The sequence below is a fragment of the Stegodyphus dumicola genome, chromosome 10 (assembly GCF_044657685.1).
Source record: "Stegodyphus dumicola isolate Sdum_Otavi_A_Nest chromosome 10, ASM4465768v1".
In the NCBI taxonomy this organism is placed as follows: domain Eukaryota; kingdom Metazoa; phylum Arthropoda; class Arachnida; order Araneae; family Eresidae; genus Stegodyphus; species Stegodyphus dumicola.
Genome location: NC_140777.1, coordinates 17306553 through 17325697, shown reverse-complemented (window position 1 = coordinate 17325697; position 19145 = coordinate 17306553). Strand labels below are relative to the sequence as shown.

The window sequence follows — 19145 nt, the reverse complement described above, 5'->3', positions numbered from 1 at the left end:
TGGTGCCAGTAGCTTAACTTCTGTCCAACTTTTCTTATCTCTATCCTTATCTTATCTTTCTTTACCCTTTATTTGGTTCATTTGCACTTAGCAGCTGAAGAAGGTAGTTTAAAAATTATCAAAACTAGTACTGCAAAAATTTTTTTTTAAAATTTAGGGTACTTACGTATTAACGCAACCAGGCCAAAATTCGCATAAATTGTGAAATTTGGCAACCCTACGTGTAATACGTAGTTTTGTAAAAAGAGCATGTGGAGATTCACAAAATTGTCCTGCATTTTCATTCAAATTTTTGTAATTTATGAGAAAATAGCAGTGTACATGGATAAAGTCAAGAGTCAAAAATGCGCAAATGCCATTTTTGTGCAATTCTGGGATGTTTTTTTAAGTAAAAATAAGTCGACGTGTACATGGTTATGGCGAATACGGTTTTCAATCAGTGCTAAAAGAAATAGCCAAAAGATTTCTGCCGAAAAAATAATTCTGCAGCTTATTAAAATTCGAAACCGGAAGGGTTTAATTGCTATTTTATATTTTAAAACAAAATAATATAAAAAACTGTATTAAAAATTATCTGTAATTAATAAATGTACATTTTCTTTCTATTCATACTTTTTTAGTCAAACTTACAAATAGCGCCAACCTGGTTGCGATAATACGTAAGTACCAAATTTAGACTGATTCTTAATGTTGGATTTTGTTTTTGACAAGTATTACTAGTTGAAGTATACAGTGGTTTGGAATAGACCAAATGAAATTAGAATCTTAATAGCTAAGATATTAAAAACAATATCCCTGCATTTTATTCCCCAGAAATGCAGTATTTTTTTTCTCAATTAAAACATCCATTCATTCAGAGTGGGAAAGAAAAGAAAAGAAAAAAAAAAAAAAAAAAAGAGAAGAGTTTTACCATATATAGCTTTTTCTTCTCCTTCATAATAAATATCAAAATTTATGTTATGCAGAGGGTCATTGGCAGATATCCTCAAATTTTGGCTTCCAATTCTAAATAAAATGAAAATAAATAAATATATAAAACCTGAAGATTTCAGATTACACTTTAACATTTCAAAGTGCTTACCATTAAAAAAAAATTCAAAATGTTTACAAAACAATAGTCAACAAGTTGACAAATAACATCAATTTGGCGATTTCTTGCCAACTTAGCTACTTTTTGTCAATATAAATACAGCTCTGGCTGTCTGTTCATTTTGCTGTGCCCTGTAAAAATATAAAACTGGGAGGAGGATTGGCAATCTAATCTTTGGATATTGATTAAAGTTTAATTCCTAAAACAATTTCAAGCTAAACACTTACAATTAACTTAGAACTGATTCTCTAGGAATTCAAGATACAGAACGTAAAATTATATCTTTAAAATAAAGTAATAAAAACAGCAATGAAAAACGCTATGGAACTTGCTATGGTATTAATTATTTCACCATAAATTATCATAATATAGAGACTTAAACTATCCAGTTTCTAGTCTAAACTCTAGTTTATTTGATTAAAAACAGACGTAACTATTAAAAATCTTGTCAAATGTTCTGATGCTTTTGCCATCTTGCACAACTTTATTAAGCTTTTAGTAGTAGTTTTATGTATATTCCATTAGCTTTTTTTATATATATTATTATATTTTACCTACATATTATCATTTTATGGAATAATGTATCGTGTTATTGTTAAGTCTCTTAAATTATTATTTAACCCATTAGTTTATTAGGATTATTGTATTATGATGATGATATACAATTCCTCTTAGTATTATACTTGAGTGTTCTTATTATGGTAATACAGTACAAAGTCTAAAATCTGGACTTCCATTATCTGAAATGATCTAAAATCCAGACCTCAAAACCACCACCAACGTTTTCTCATAGGCTTTACACATGCACACTTGATTTCCCCCTCTGCACATAATAAAACATCTTGAGAGTCCTGATTCTTAATTTCACTTCAACAGTAAATAAAATACACTGTTATTGAAGAAACAATCATTTTAGCATAAATTTGTACGATCAGTAAATTGGCTCCGTTGCTGCATATCTGCTTGGCACGCATCTCGAACCAAAGCATTCAAACATAGATATATCGTTGATTTGATGCCAACCCGGCAAATCATTATTCCTTTCCTTTCAGCAATGCATGTTTATCAAAACATGACAACTTGAGTAATGACTCATGTAGAGAAGCCTAAACAATTTATTTTATGTTAGTAATTGAATAAAAAAGGTGTATGGTAACCTTTTATGTTCACATTAAGCTTGGCAATGATTACAGATATAAGTTTGAGCTAAAAAATGTTGACAAGGAAAAATTTACCAAAAATTTCTTTCCATATGCTAAAAATAGATTTTGATGATGATACTCATAGACCCAAAGATTACATTTAGGGCTATTTGAATTAAAAATAACTGATGTGTTATTCACATAAACCTAGAACCAGCGGCAGACCTCGTATGGCCGCACTGGGTCGCAGAATTTAGAAACGCCGGCCCTTAATAAGGCTTAAGTATATGTGGGAATTTATTTAGTCAGAACTCTGATAAGCCTTAAGCATGTGCAAGAAATAGACACATGTAAAATAAACAAATACAATTCAGGCTTAATTGTCTCAGTGTGCGATGGAAGCAAGATAAAATTTAACGGAACAACTTGTCGTTAGTCGTCAAGCTCATGATGCATAGCCAAATATGTATAGTGAAGGATAGCTAAATTTGATGATGATAGCCGCTAATTTTAAAGATTTTCGGATATCGCTAAACAAAGGTGAAATTTTCCAATTAACGGATTTTGTAAAGAAATGTGGAGAAGCGGTAATAAATGAAGATGATATAAAAGAAGTTTTTCATTGTGATGACAATGCTTCTCAATTGAATGGTGAAATCCCTAGTATGGTTCTAAATCCAGAAAATACCGCTACCGACAATGAAGAAACTCTGATAAGCCTTAAGCATGTGAAAACAAGAAAATTTCGATTGACAAGTTAGTCGGAATTCTCGAAACAGCAGTTACAGGACTTCAACTATGTAACTAAACAAGAGATTATGTCTGTCTACAAAATTAAAGAGAAAGTATTAGCACAAAAACGAAGCAACTTAAACAAGAAATGTTTAATAAGGTAAAAAAATAAACATTCAGCTTTTTTTTTTTTTTTTTTTTTTTTTTTGTAAATTTTGATACCCTTTAGATCATAAGTACTTCATTATTTCATAAATCACGATTTCATATTTTTAGTTTTATAATTTCTACATGCCATTTTACTAGATTTAAACTGATGATCTGATATCCGGAAAAATCCCAAATCCGGAATCGCCAAAGTCCCTACGAGTCCGGATTTCAGACTTTGTACTGTATTTGTTTTATTATACATATTTCTTATTCCCTCATCTAGACATTACCACAACTGCCAACCTCTAAATATGAACTAGTGGAAGGTTTTCATGTCCCAAGTTAAAGTTTTCAGGATATTTTTCGTGTGTCATAATGGCATCATCCCCAGAGAACTTGAAATTGATTTAAATTTCTCTTATAATGTATGATTTAGGTCTTCTGAATTAGATATTCTAAATGTTTATCAATTAATTTCATTTTGTAATTTTCTTAATACTCAAGAAATCTTAAGCAGGAAAGTCATTAAGTAAGCACTTAGAAAATGAAACTAATAATTAACGCACATGCTACTGTATGAATAAACTTAATAATGTACTATACATTGATGTAAAACAAAATTAAATACAAATAAATATCAGCTAACTAAATATTAGTTAATCTTAATATAAAATTCTACAAATATCTGCAGTAGGTTAAAAAAAAATCCAAATAAAACAAAATTTGATAAGAAAATCCATGCTAAAAATCACTAGGAGTAAAGGAATGAAATTTTCCCAATTCAGGTTTTAGTAAAGGTTAAAAATTAAGATTAACAAAAACAAATTGGAAGAATTGGCAACTATGTATTATGTATTATATCTCTTTTATATTACTGAGTTATTTACTTTTTCTGTAAGCCCGATGGCCTACCTTGCGGAACATGAGGTATTTTTTTCCCTTAAAATAAATAAATAAATAAATGGTACTTATTCCTTTAAAGCCTCATGGGCATTTCGTGCCATACTTCTGTATTTCGATTCACCCCCCCCTTTTAAATTTTCCCCCCTTTTTTACTAAATTTAAGACATTTTTTCTCTTGATGTACATTGACTTTTCCTGAAAACTTCTTAAAAAAACATGAAATAAGAACAAATACACAAACAGTAGCAATATTTACTTAATCTTAAATAACTAAATAAAAAATAACTATTAATAAACTTGACACTAAAAAATAAATAAATAAAATCTGAAAAGTTTCAGATTTTAAATTATTTTAAATTACATCTAAAGGGGTGTTTTCTTTAACATTTTGTGTGCTACCTTTATTTATTAAATATCATGTTCTTTGTACTTAAACCATAAAATTCAGTTCAAGAGCAATATCTCAAAATAGTTTTAAATTGAGTATATCTTTAGAATTTCCAATACATTGTCTCGCGCACTGGAGATAAAAATGTTTTTTTCTGTACATCGTTGCCATTGCTCTCTTTGAAATCGTTGAGTTTTTTAATCAAAAATTCATTAAAGTTTTACAAAATATGAAATCGATAATAAACAAATTCCAAATTTGGGCTTCCAGATGCCCATATTCGCAAGAGGATTACGTTATTCAAAATTGGATGGCTCTAGGTACCGTTGTTTTATTACAGTGCGAGAAACATACAAACATTTATGCAGATTCTTCATTATTTAATTTCATTAAATGCAATACAGGGCGAAACCAACACTTGTAGTTAATCAATGTAAAATGCAAAAACGAAATTCATAGTCCTTCTGGACAAATTGCCCCTTTGGACTAAATAAACCATAAAATACTAAACAGCAAGCATTATGGCCTTTAGCATAGCAAGGCATACTTCGTGCATGCAACAAAATTAATTCAATTAAATAAGAATAAATATTGGCAAGCAGTGCCTCACTATCATTTATAATGCCATTCTGCATTACCCAACAAGCAATCAATTAGGTATGACAGCCAGTTGTTCAGAGCAGCCAAATCAATGAAATAAAAATGATTTCTGCGAAATATTCTGAATGCCAAATAATGGAATCCATTGCAGTTAAATGACAAGGGAGGAAATCCCAGATCTTTTTACACTTTCATTCAGCTCTCAGTTTAGCAGTTTCTCTTAGACTCACACCTGCTAATGCAGCTTTTTTTATCTTCTTTATTATTAAACATAGTTCCCCCCCCCCAGTTATGGAACATAAAATTAACAGTAAAATTGTAGGATGTTTAAAAGCAGTCTATTTTTTAAATTCCGTAGAGTGTAAGTATTGTCATACATTCTTTTATTCTTTTCAATCTTTTCTCAGTTCATCATGTCAATGCACAGTTTTTTTTAGGGGGTCCTTTTAACTATATTATTAACCACACTTACACCACATAAAATTCCACAGCAAAATCATAAAATTTTTAAAAGCAGCTAATTTTTAGAATTCCCAAAAGAGTGTTAAGTGTTGCCAGCAATATTTTTTTCATCTTTTATCAGTTCATCATACCAATGCTCAGTTTCCTTAGTGAGATGACTTGCATGACTATTTTTGTATGTTTAGTATAAAGTTTTTGGCCTTTCTAACTTTATTTATTAAACATTAATTTCTTTGCACCTATGCCCTGCAAAATTCAACAGAAAAAGCATAAGATATTTAAAAACAGCATATCTTTGGAACTTTTGAAAGAGTTTTAAGTGTTGCCATAAACTTTTTTGTATTTGCTCTATTATTTCTTTAAAAGTAATATATGGCAATAGCATTTGGTGGCAACATCCTTTTATTTGAAAAGTGAAAATCAAGACTAATAGCACCCCTGGTGCCAAAAAAAAAAAAAAAAAGATAAGATGAACAGTGTTGTTGCATGAGTGATGGCTATTAATTTATCAAGACAATTAATTCTCGAAAGGAAATTAAACCAAACTGGCAACGTTTGGCACTAAGAAAAAAAAAAAAAAAAAAAAAAAAAAAGCCATATGATATGGTTTTACTGAAGAAGAATCAAACATTTATCTGTGCATTTAATTTATATCACCAGGCCATTTGTGGAAGTCTCACAGAAAATATTTCTTCGAAATGCATAGTATACAAATAACTGCAAATAATGACATTTTTAAATAATTCACACAATGCTAATGAGGCTTAATAATATTAAATTAGTATTCAATTTTTTTAAATAATTATAAATGACTGATATTTACACAATAGTTCCATGAGAGCATTTTAAGAATAAATGGCAAAGGGAAGGGGATTTTCACATACTTTATAGATTTAAAAAAAAAAAAAAATATTTGAATAATGTGTATTCAAATACATTTAAGAAATACACTATATGATCAAAAGGATCTGGACATCTGTATGTTTTTTTTCTCCCACAGATAAGTGACAAATTAATATAAGGTTGAGCCAGCTTTTACTACAGTAAAAGCTGCGGACTAGTCTTTGAAATATGTTTCAGCAGGAATTGCACACCTTTCTTGTAGAAGAAAACCGGTCAGTTCGATGAGACTTGGAGTGATGCAGCCTAGATGACTCTTGATCTTCTGATACATCCCACACCTGTTCTTTTGGATTCGAGTCTCAGCTCTAAATAGCTAGTCCAGTTTCTGAACTCCTTTGTCTGCACACCAAATATGCACAGGTCATTCAGTATGGACAGTAGTGCAATCGTATTGAAACAGGAATGGACCTTCTCCACACTGCTGCCAAAAGGCCCAGTCAGTTAAAGAGCATTCACCAGGCAATGTCCACCCTAAACTCTACCATTGGATTTATAGATAGTATACCTCAGTTCATCACTTTGCTGTGAAAGCCAGAAGTTCAAAGTTTGTGATGAACTGTCGTTGTGCTGATGTTGCATCCAGAGGTTTCTTGTCATTCCTGATGAATTTTTTTTGCTCATACCATTTAACTTTCAGAACTCTCTGCACTCCCTGTCTGCAGAAGAACCTGGTCTAGCACATCTTTGCTGCCTAGCTGTAGCCCCTGCATATTCCCACTTAATGACAGCATCATGTACAATAGATTGCGATACTCCTAACAAAGCAGAAGTTGCCGAACACACTTTCCATAGCAGTGAAAACCAACCACTTCCCTGTGTTTAAAATCATTTAGCTTGCGTTTTCCTCTCATTGTACTTTTCTGTCTTTGAAATAACCATTGCAAACTTGTCTGGGAGCCAGAGGATTGACATCGCTCGCAGAATACACTATTACGAGGGGTTTCTGGATACTTTTGATCATGCAGTGTAATTTATGAACATTAGAAAAATAATTAAAATGCAAGAAGAAAAATGAAACTGTTTTTAATATTAAACCAAGTTTAATCACATATAAAAATTTCTGTTGCAGTTACAGAAAAGTTTACACCTGAACATATAAAAATGAATAACATACCTTCTTATTTGTTGTCTCATAATTTCATCCCCATATAATATAGTAATAATTCCATCACCAGAAATACCACATTCATTGCAGCCTTTTAGACAGTTTACAGTAATAATTAGAGTCTAAAAAAATTAAAGCAGTAGTTAACACATTTAAATTTATGATATAAAAAAGGATGATCTTTATATACATATGAAGCAATCAATTAAGATTTTGATGAGAGATACATAAGACTCCAACTGATAGCATAACTTTACAGGAGTCAAAGTGTGAACAATACTTTTACAACTTTAAAAAAATGCACAATGCATTTTTTAATTAACTACTCAACATTTAACATAAAATCCATAAATATAAAAAACTAGTAAATTATATGCAAGTTTAATTAAATATTTTCATTTTAGTACTCAAATAGAAATATCACTGTATTAAACAATATTTTTGAAATGAATATATTAAATCACTATCAGATGAAAGGGAAATCAGAATCAATAAGACATATTTCGTTATGAGGTTCTGCTTTCTTCAGGAAAATTATTTAAAAAAAATTCTAGATAGAGACAAGAATGTACATATAATTTATTATCAAAAATACTTGTAATTTTTTCCACACACACTACAAATGTAAAGATTTCTAAATATATGCTGAACAATTAAGATACAATAACACGTTGAACAAATATTAATTTAGAAGTCAAACAACAAAAATCAGCGCTATATTTTCAAAAATTAATTACTTCTGAGAACAAACTTTTGAAAATATAATGCTGATTTTTGTTGTTTGACTTCTAAATTAATATATGATTAACAAGTTCTAAACCAGAGAATGCTTTTCTATGATATTCTTTATGTGCCTGTAATGTTTACTTTTTCAGCACAAATTGCTTCAAATGTTTTCACAACTAAATTAGGTTAAAATGCAGTTTTTTAATAAGAGAAAAATTACTTTCATGCATTGCATTTGAATATTATGCATTGTGATTATGCGTTATTAAAAATGCAAGTATGATAGTAGGAAATGCAATAACCCCTCCCCCCTTAAGGCAAACACTTGGTAAACATGAACAAAACTTTGGTCCCAGCAGTAATGTACATGATCTTATAAAGAAGTTTGGTCGTTTAATGCAAATTAGCCTGAATTATGAGTTTTTTTAGTCTATTGCATCATTAGATTTTTTTTTTTTTTTATTTGACATGAACTTAAAAAGTCCTGTAGATGGCATCCTGGTAGTTTTCAGGAAGCAACAACTAATGTTTAGTTGCAAGAGTAAAAGAGTAAGTCAGGCCAAGAGGAAACGGACAGACATAGGTCTGCAAACAAAACTAACAATCCTAGATGAAGTAGACCATAGTGTACTGAAGAAAAGTAAAATTGACAAAATTATGGAATTGCCAAATATACCTTCTTACCCAGAATACTTAAAAATCATGAAAATTTTTTGATACTGTTGCACTGGGTTCTGGGAACAAATCTAAGTGACTTTGCAGAGCCAAGTACAATGACACAGAAATTTAACATCTGGAATAATTTAACTATATGCATGTTTCCAATGTTAGAGAACCTATGATTCAGTCAAAACAAATGCAATTGAAAAACATTCAAACGGTATATTTTGTTATCATTACTAAGAGCAAATGATATATTACTACAATAGTGAAAAAAGTACTTTCTGCAAGTGTTTTTGCAATTGCAGTACATTAGGAATGCTCATTCCTAAATTATTTTAGCAATGCAAGAATTTGGAAACATTGCCTTAAAAAGTTATTTTTGTACTGCTCTGTTATTAGCATTGGATTCAGATATTGCCAAAAACTGATGATTTAGTGAAAAATTCGAAGCATAAAAATAGTCGCCAAAATATTTACAATGTAGTTATGTTGAAAATCTAAAGGGAAAAATAAAAGACATTTGCAAACTTTAAAAATTTTAATGCAAACTAAACAACTTGGCAAAGAAATCAGAAAATTAGGATTAATGCGGAGACATGAAACTGCAGATATCATTTAAAATGTCTGGTAACATTTGCATTTTAGCATGATTTTACTACCACATAAACTCACTTAAATAAGAATCTAACTGGTTACAGTTAGTGCCGCATGGATGTTTATTTCGCCATTTCACACTGACATAACCTTTCGACAGGTTGCTAATGACACTAATATTGGGATCGATAAAATTATATTTATGGTTAATGCAGAAATATTCATATCCAGCCTCTCGTAATTCTTCAGTATTATACTTTTTCCAGCAGTCCGAGTATATTATAGTGCAATCAATAGTATTTTCTTCAATAACTTTAAGCAAAGTTCTCGCAGAGCAACTAAAACTGTTCCTTAGCAAATTCTGCTACATACTCAATCAATGTTGTTTTTTCGATGCAAAAACAGACTTTCATCAACTGTGATAATATTTCCAGTGCATCTTATTTTAACTGACAGTCTAAGCATTAATGCGTAGCCCCAGACTACTATATAACTATTCAAATTAACAACAGTACAAAGGTTCATACCAAGTTGATTCTGACAAAATTCAACGGAAGTAAATTCTAAACACCATGCGTAAATAAAATGAATTGTCGTTAAAAAACTGATTCTAGATCTTCAAACCAATTTTGAGAAAGTAATGTCTTTTTTCTTCAACGTGTCACATCTTTACATCTCCATTTTGGTGCTTTCTTTGAACTGAAGTAGAGCTTCATTTTATGGTTTTTCGTGCACTTTCTTACAGAGTGAATAATTCCTCATTCCTGTAGAAGGTATGGAAGATGTATAAAGTATTTTCTCCCTCCTTTCTGCATATCTTTGTGGTATAACGGTAGCACACTTGGTGCCTATTCAAGAGATCCAGGTTCGAGTCCAGGCGAAGGTACTGCTAATTTTTCCTGTACTCCTGCTTCAAAATAACCTAACGACTCTACAGTGGTGTCCAAACGAAAAAGTAGTGGATGATGATTTTTCACTACAAGGATTTGGCATTGGGTTCCCTTATCCCCAGTCGCCCTATAAAAGGGAGATTATATAAAAAGTTATTTTCTCCCTCCTTTCTGCATATGCCTTCATGGTGTAATGGTCGCACATTCGGTGCATATTCGAGAGGTCTAGGTTCGAGTCCCGGCGAGGGCATTGTTCATTTTTCACATTTCCTGCTTCACAAAATCCTAATGACTATACAAATGTTTCATCGTTGAGTAAGTTCCAAATTTTCATATCTATTTCATAATAATAATAAAAACACAAGTGACCATTACATCTTTAGAGTTTATGTTCATATTGCCAATTTTAAAAAGATATTCTCCTACTTAAAAAAAAAAAAAAGCAAACATTGACAATTTCACACAAAGCAATCTCTTGGAGTGTGTGCAAGACATGTGGCAATGACTCTGCACCTGATAACAGAACGCTACCATAATTTTGAATAGTCTAATTAAAAATAGTCCAGTGCATTCAACTTTTATACCATTATCCTATTTTAGGCTTTTAAGAAGAAATCTGATACTCTTTCAGTTTTACTACTCTAATTCCTTTATGTCTCGGAGGAAAATTATAGTTGTCATTTCTTTGTGAAAAACTGGAAAGTCTTCGTTGCATACAGTGCAAGTGCATGACTTGACTTGCAAAAATTTAAATGTCTTTTTAATGCTGTAAAGTATATTTTAATTTTATAACAGTTATTTTAATTTCAAAGTGCTTTCAAAGTGAAGCTGTTACGGTCTGCCGTATATTATATTATGTGCCTTTTGATATTCGCCAGCTAGTTTAAATTAATGGTCAACAATGTTCCATTTTGTGTTTAGCTTCAGCCAAGTCTCTCTTAGTTAATAACAGTTTAGTTCTTACTTTGATTTCAAGCCAGAGTGAAGGCTTTGTTGTAAGCCCGAGAAAGGGGTCAACAGTTAATCTTATTTTGAGTGAAATAAAGGGTAGTTAACCCTTCTCGAGTCTATGTCTTTAGTTATTTGAACTCAGCCGTAAGTCACTTAACAGTTCACTAGGTTTCTCGACATTTACTTTAGCCGAAAAGAAGAGGAAACCTACAGTGCAGTGGTCTCAAACTCAAATTGCATGCAAGCTGAATGCAGTCTGAAAACAATTGAACTAGAACTTTTATTCTTAGCAGAATGAAAATTGTTTATCAAGAAGTAAAAAATAATTTGACTAAAATCCCACTAAATAACTATTTATCAAACTTACATAAATGGTAATAATAACAAAAAGGGGAAAATTCAAATTTATATTTATTTCCTATCTGAAATCTCAAGTTTCATGCCTACAATTGAACTAGAACTTTTATTCTTAGCAGAATGAAAATTGTTTATCAAGAAGTAAAAAATAATTTGACTAAAATCCCACTAAATAACTATTTATCAAACTTGCATAAATGGTAATAATAACAAAAAGGGGAAAATTCAAATTTATATTTATTTCCTATCTGAAATCTCAAGTTTCATGCCTACAAGACATTTTTATTGGTTACACTTTGTTATTCAAATATGCTGACAGCTAAATATTAATATTGCTGACTAATATTTATTTTAAATAATTCTAACATGTTTCATTAATCATAGAAGAACTTACGTTAATTTTAAACCTCCGAGTGTCATGGCCAGCTTTATCCAGTCATGAGATTATTTTGTTACTTGATATATACTATCTTATAACTTGATATATTTTACTTTCTTTCATTAATAATATAAATGTCATCTCAATGAATACAAGTTTATGAAAATAGAGACTAAAATAGGTAAATATAGAAATTTGGCTAATAAAGGCTCTTTAGAAACAGGTCTTCATGACAGATCCAAAAACCCGAGCCACTCAGAGGGTTAAACTAAAAATAAATAAATTGTGAAATTTTTAAAAAATTTTCAGTGAAAATTTACCAAGTGAGACAAACCTTGAGAATAAATAATGATAATCCATTATATAGAAAACAGAGATATCCAAAAATTGATATCTCTATTTTTTGTTTACTAACTTCTTCTTTAAAATATAAATTAAAATACATATGTTTGTGCATAAATATTTATTAACTTCTTAATTTCTTACTACAGAATGACATTTGATGGAGTTTTAATTCTAATAAATTTGTAGACTTGAAGAAAAATTATCATCACCATGGGTTGTAAATGCTCTTTGGCAACTAGATTCTTTTTTTGATAAGTTTTAACTGTGAGAACAACTGTTTTCATATAAAAGTCCTTCCAAACATAATGACTCTTCTTGGTGCAAAAAATTCGTAACTGAGCATATTTATATTTTTTTACAAGTATAAATAAAAGTTAAACAGATCTGTATCTTAAACTTTTTTAATAAGATTTATAACACATTGTAAACTAATTAGCTGAATTTATAGATTTTCTGGTACATTATTCATAATAGTTTTTAATAGTAATGGAAATAATTAAAATTACAATTATTAAAAAAATTAAAATTGTTGCAAAAAATACGTAATTAAAATGTATTCACAGGCCGCCAATCTGAGATCACTATTTTAATGCATGAGAGTTCTGAAAACATAAGTCTTTAAATTTTTGGCTCTGTAATTTAACGTCTTATTTTGAGCTGCCATAATTCATAAACTTAAAAAAAATCCTGTCAAAATTAAAACTCAAAAAAGCACATGCTACAATTTCAAACGAATTACATAACACCACTTGTAGGGTGCCTGATTAACAGTCGGAATATACTGTTCTACGACTGACTACTCTTCAAAGACAACAAAACTATCAACTTCCACGTGATCCTGAAAATTGTTCCAAGTCCAAACATTTTACTAATTACTGGATGATTAATTGTTAAATGAAGTTAATTGATGAAGTTAATTCGCTTTCACATACCATTTTCCTTTTTAAAAGCATACCATTTTCTCTCTCTTTTTTTCCCTTTCTATTTCTCTCTCTCTCTCTTTTTCCTTCTCTACCACCCCTCTTTTTAAATTTTTAAATGCACGAATATTTGCAAACGTATAGCATCTGTGCGGAATGGGGCACTTTAAATATGTGATGAGCTGAAAGTCCTCTCAAGAGGTTGGCAGTAGGGGAGAAAGGGATGGGAGACCATAAGCAGCTACTATTTTCAGGACAGAAAGCCAAACTTAAGCCAAGCTATAAAAAGGGCTGTAGCAAATTATAGTATTTTATCTTATTCATATATATGTGTGTGTGTGTGTAATGAAAACAAGAAAAGGATGGAGCAATGTTGAAGCATAATACCTAGATCCATATTGAAGAGGCAGTCCAGGCAGTTTTAATTCCATTTTTATTTCCAATTGACATTTGTGGCCACAGTTCGCCTGGCATTCCAGTCATGCCTCTATTCAAGAGCGTTTATATTTTTTGATATTATTGCGATTGGAAGCGAGCCCAGCGAAATTGCCTACAAGCACCACACAGATAGAAACTAAAGTGCATAGTTATCCAATATGGAAGCACACGAAGAGAAAGCTTTTGGTTTAAGTTAAAAGTTTCACTTCCCAATTATTACATCATCAGCGCTGCACAGACCATGCAAAATGGAATGATCTAGAAATGATGCAATCTAGAGAAGCTATTAAGATTTTTAAAACAGAGAGGGAGTATTAACCCTCTGAGCAGCACAGATTTTTGGATCTGTCATGAAGACCTGTATTTATGCAGCATTTATTAGCTAAATTTATATAATTACTTATTTTAGCCTCTATTTTCATAAATTTATATTCATTAAGATTACATTTACATAATTAAAGAAATTAAGAAAACAAAGTATCTTAGATTATAAGTTAATATGTATCAAGTAACAAAAAATCTCATGAGTAGATAAAGCCGAGCATGCCGCACAGAGGACTAAAGGGAATTAGAGGTTAATTTAAATTATAATTGTGATTTTTTAAATTACATGTAAGATATAGCAAAATACAATGGCTGCTTTAAAAAATAATTGGAGACCTCAAAATTAGCATTCTAAATTTGGTGCTATACCCCCTAAATTCATCTTTTCTCCCAAATTTGAGATAATTTCAAATTACATAACACTGCTTGAAAAAAGTAATTAAAACCAATATTGATCAATCATAGCTTAGAATACTTTCTGCACCTATGAAGTATAAATACTGAGTTACGAGCTCTACGCTTTCCCTTTTTTCCCAACTTCTGCCATGCAAACAACTCTGCACCGCTTATGCTTCCCTGCCCGAAATGACGTCGCATCTTTTTACCCGTGCACAGAAGAAATTATCGTAATTACTATGGTTACAAGCAATCTACAAGAAATTATTCTAGTGTGCCTGTAAATAAAGATGTTAATTGGTTAAATCTAGTTTGGTATCAACTCCTCCTTCTCGCCGTGCCACGCAGCCATCACAACCGCGCTTCGAAATTATGATATATAATACACACTCACACATAAAGATTCATCACAAAAAATATATAATCATTTCATTTTGTAATATTCCTTTTACAGTTTAAATAAATAAAAAGTATGAATGAACAGCTACGATAAGAAACTAAAGGGAACATTAAATAAGAACATTAAATTTAAACACAAAAATAATCAGCCTCCCCCTTTAAAAAATAAAGAAACAAAAGATTTTTATTTAGGAAATATACATACCTTTTTTTCATTTTTCAACAGAACAAATTCTTTAGGGTACACAACCACTTGCTTATCTATAAAATTTATTCACAAATATATATTCAGTGAAACAAATGATTAATAAAGTACAGCAATACTCTAAAGCAGAGATTCCCAGTGGGCTCAGGGGAATGATAAAATTTTAAAAGGGACCAATGATAATCAAGGGGTCGACAGCCGAATAAGCAGCGGCAACTGATCGGCATAATGAAAATCTCATTGATTACAAAATAGTAATAATAATATTGTAAAGCTGATAATTGCTACTTTTATGGAGACTGATGATATTATTCATTGATAATTACTGATATATAATCGTGTAGTAAAAAAGAAATCAAAAAGTGCATATAAGGAGAAAATACACAAAAATTATTTAGTATTTTTTAAAAATCAATAACACTTTTTTAAAATATATAAATTTTTAATGCAAATATGCAATACAAAGAAGTAATATCACAGGAATATGGAAAAAAAAAAAAAAAAAAAAAAAAAAAAAGAGAGAGAGAGAGAGAGAATACAAACTTCCTTAGAAGATATAATGTTAAATACAAGTCAAATGTAAAATTAAAAAGATTTTAATGTTCGCTTCCAACACGCCGAAAACCTGAATGTGCCAACATGACTCGTAGAACTCACTATATTTGATCTATTTAATCTTGATATTACACTGCAAGAAGAGCCAAGTGAATTGAAATATGATGTGCGAGCAAAAGTCGGATTCAAAACCCATGTGTATGCTAAATTTTGGAATTTAAAAGACATATAATTAATATATATATATATATATATAAAGCTATTACCTAACAACTTTTCCTTTTTCTTAATGAGTAGAAGAAAGCTTTAATCAACAATAATAACAAAAACAATAACTTACTAAGGGTATAAGATGTGTATATTTATATATACATACAGTATATCATTAGAAAGCTTTTTAATACCATCGCCAGGGAACAGAAATTCAATTAAACCCATAAATTATTGTGTTCGGGAATGCTTCTTCTAAAGTGAGAATCCTGTTCAGTTGCATTAGCTTTATTTTGTTTATGGAAGATCTTTTGGCTCAAATGAACTAATGTCTTTTTATTGATTTAGATTGTACTTGACTTGTGATCTGGCTCTGCAGAATATTAATTGGGACCTTACTTGGAAGAATGACGAAACACTCTCGCTTAATTCAGTTGTTGTTAATTGATAGCAGATTGGTTTGTTCCCCTTGACAAGTCAATTAATCTGCAGTCAATGACAATAATACTTTCTGAATATTTAAAACGTTTACTTTTGATTTTATTTTTTTTATTCATGTTCCCCCCCCCTTTCTCCTGCAATAGAAGTCTAAAAATACTAATTAAAATATATTGTACAAGAAATTTGTTTATTATAATAATTTATGGTTTTAATTGAATTTCTGCTCCTCGGAGATGGCATTAAAAAGTTTTCTAATGATAAATTATGTGTTTATTTTAAATCCTTTTAGCAACCCATTTTGGAAAAAACAGGCCTTTATTCTGTCATCTTAAACATCATGAAATTGCACTCGATATCCATCAAAATAGATATTTTTGTTGAAATATGATACCCGAAAATATTCACGATTCCAATGCTTCCTTTACTTAGTACAAGGAAGTGAAAAAGTAAAGACATTCAAAGAATCATCGTTAGCTTACCTGATGACACTAACACTTTAACAAATGAGTCACGATGGCCGGTATTACTAATGACAAGATTAGCATGATAAATTCTGTTTCCTTCAGGAATGTTTATGTCCAAGCAATGTCCAATACCTTCCTTTACAGTTAATCCAATAGCTTCAATTTTGCCAGTGCCACCATAACCACCGAGAGGAATCTAATTAAATAAAATTGCATCTTTTATTGATAACATCTAAGAATGATTCTATAATTTTAGCTATAATAAAACTAAAGCAACCTTAATTAAAAATTGAAGCTTCAAGTTAATGAAACATTCCTCTAGCCAATTATTTTATGATTTTTGCAGAAATATACTGATAATGGCTATTACTTATTCTAAGTTACGTGCAAAAAATATTTTCAATAAATATATATATATATACAGTACAAAGTCCGTAATCCGGACTTGTCGGGACTTCGACGATTCCGGATTATAGATAATCAATTTAAATCTGGTAAGATGGCATGCAGAAATTATACAATTAAAAATATGAAACCGTAATTTATGAAATAAAGAGCAACTATGATCTAAAGGGTATCAAAATTTACATTAAAAAAAAGCTTAATATTTATTTGTTTACTTTATTAAACATTTCTTTGAATGCAAGTTGTTTAAGTTGCTTCGTTTTTTGTGCTAATACTTTCTCTTTAATTCTATAAACAGACATAATTTCTTGTTCAGTGACATAGTTCCACTGTTCAAGTCCTCTAATTGCTGTATCAAGAATACCGACTAACTTGTCAATCAAATTTTTTTTGTTTTCAATAACCTCTCTGTCACTTTTTTCACTATCAGAAGCCGTATTTTCTGGATCTAGAACCATACTGCAGATTTCGAAATCCGTTAATTGATTGATGATTGGGGCATTGTCGTCACAATGAAAAACTTCTGTTATATCATCTTCATTTATTACCACCTCTCAACATTTCTTTAAAAAATCCAATAACTGGAAAATTTCACCTTTAGTTTGCGATGTCCGTAATCCTTCAAATTCATGGCTATCATCTTCATCGTCCTCACCATGAAATACGGTAGCTGGCCATAAATTATGCCAAGCATGTTTTAACATATTTGGAGACACGTCCACCCACGATCTTGCGATGCTCCACATAGCAGATTTTATGCTAAAAAATTTCAAAAAGTCTTGAATAGTCTTGACATTGTTCAAGAAATTTAACATAGATTTAAAAATGCTACTTTATATTTGCGTTTCAGCACGTGCACTATTCCCATATCCATAGGATGAATGATAGACATACAATTTGGAGGGAAGAATAATACGGATACATTATCTTTCACTAAAACTTTAAGTGAAGTATGTGCCGGACAGTTGTCAACAATCAGGACTATTTTTGAGTAATCAAGTAAACCAACCGAATTCAAATGTCGCTGAGCCTCGGGTATAAAATGATTTTCAAGCCAATCATTCATCAACGCTTGTGTCATCCATGCTCTTTTATTTGCGCGATATATAATGGTGAAAATAGTTACTCCTTTAAATGCTTGAGGTTGTGCATGTTTTCTGATTACAAAAAGTTTGCACTTGTGCATTTCTGCAGCATTTGTGCATGCTAAAATTGTTGACACCTTTTGGAGCCTTTTCTGTAGAGGTTGCCAAGGTATTTCATGGTACATATTGCCAGAGAAGACCAGTTTCATCAGTGTTGCAAATTTGTTCTGGAGATAATTGTTTACTAGTAATGAGTTCAATGAATTCATCTGCAAATTGTTCAGCAGCTTCAGTATCAGCTGAAGCTTTTTCACCTGAAATTTTTAATTGTCTTATACCATGGCGATTTTTAAATTTGGTTAACCAACCTGTCGAATATGTGCACTCAGTGTTTAAGTTCATTTCTTCATGAAATATTTTGGCATAAGCCATTAGCATTGGACCAGCTAATGGCACGCCCTCGCTGTGACACTGTCTGACCCATTCAATCATCACTTTGTCATGATCGTCACTTTTAGCATAATGAACCTTTTTTCTGTTATTCATTGCAAGTGGGGTGTCGGAATCCACAAAAAATTCAAAAAGTTCCTTTTTGCTTATGTCACATACAGTTGACTTTCCAATGTCACACTCCTCGCATAATTTTGAGACGGATATGCCTTTATCCATTTTTTGCAGCAATTTCACTTTTTGTTTGATGGACATCGAAACATGCTTTTGCTTTGTAGATCCTTTGGCAGCTCCAGAATTGGAAATCAGTAAAGATAATTTTAGCCTAGCCTATACCGTCCGTTATAGATTAAACGTGCATGCATAAACGCATTACGCGCATACGTAAAGCATACCAAAAAAAAAAAAAAAAAGTTTGTGGCTTTGAGGTCAGGATTATAGATCATTCTGGATAATGGACATCCGGATTACGG

At 30.9% G+C, this 19145-nt stretch overlaps 1 protein-coding gene across 1 annotated transcript in view; it reads right to left on the bottom strand.

Annotated features, from left to right (window-relative positions):
• LOC118191493 (centrosomal protein of 192 kDa-like) overlaps positions 1-19145 on the bottom strand; it is a 381533-nt gene that overhangs the window by 44150 nt on the left and 318238 nt on the right. The window contains exons 24-27 of the mRNA XM_085824676.1: positions 16748-16928; positions 15063-15118; positions 7485-7597; positions 911-1005 (exon numbers count right to left, since the gene is read on the bottom strand). Coding sequence (XP_085680802.1) covers positions 911-1005; positions 7485-7597; positions 15063-15118; positions 16748-16928 — 445 coding nt within the window. The remainder of the gene's footprint in view (positions 1-910; positions 1006-7484; positions 7598-15062; positions 15119-16747; positions 16929-19145) is intronic.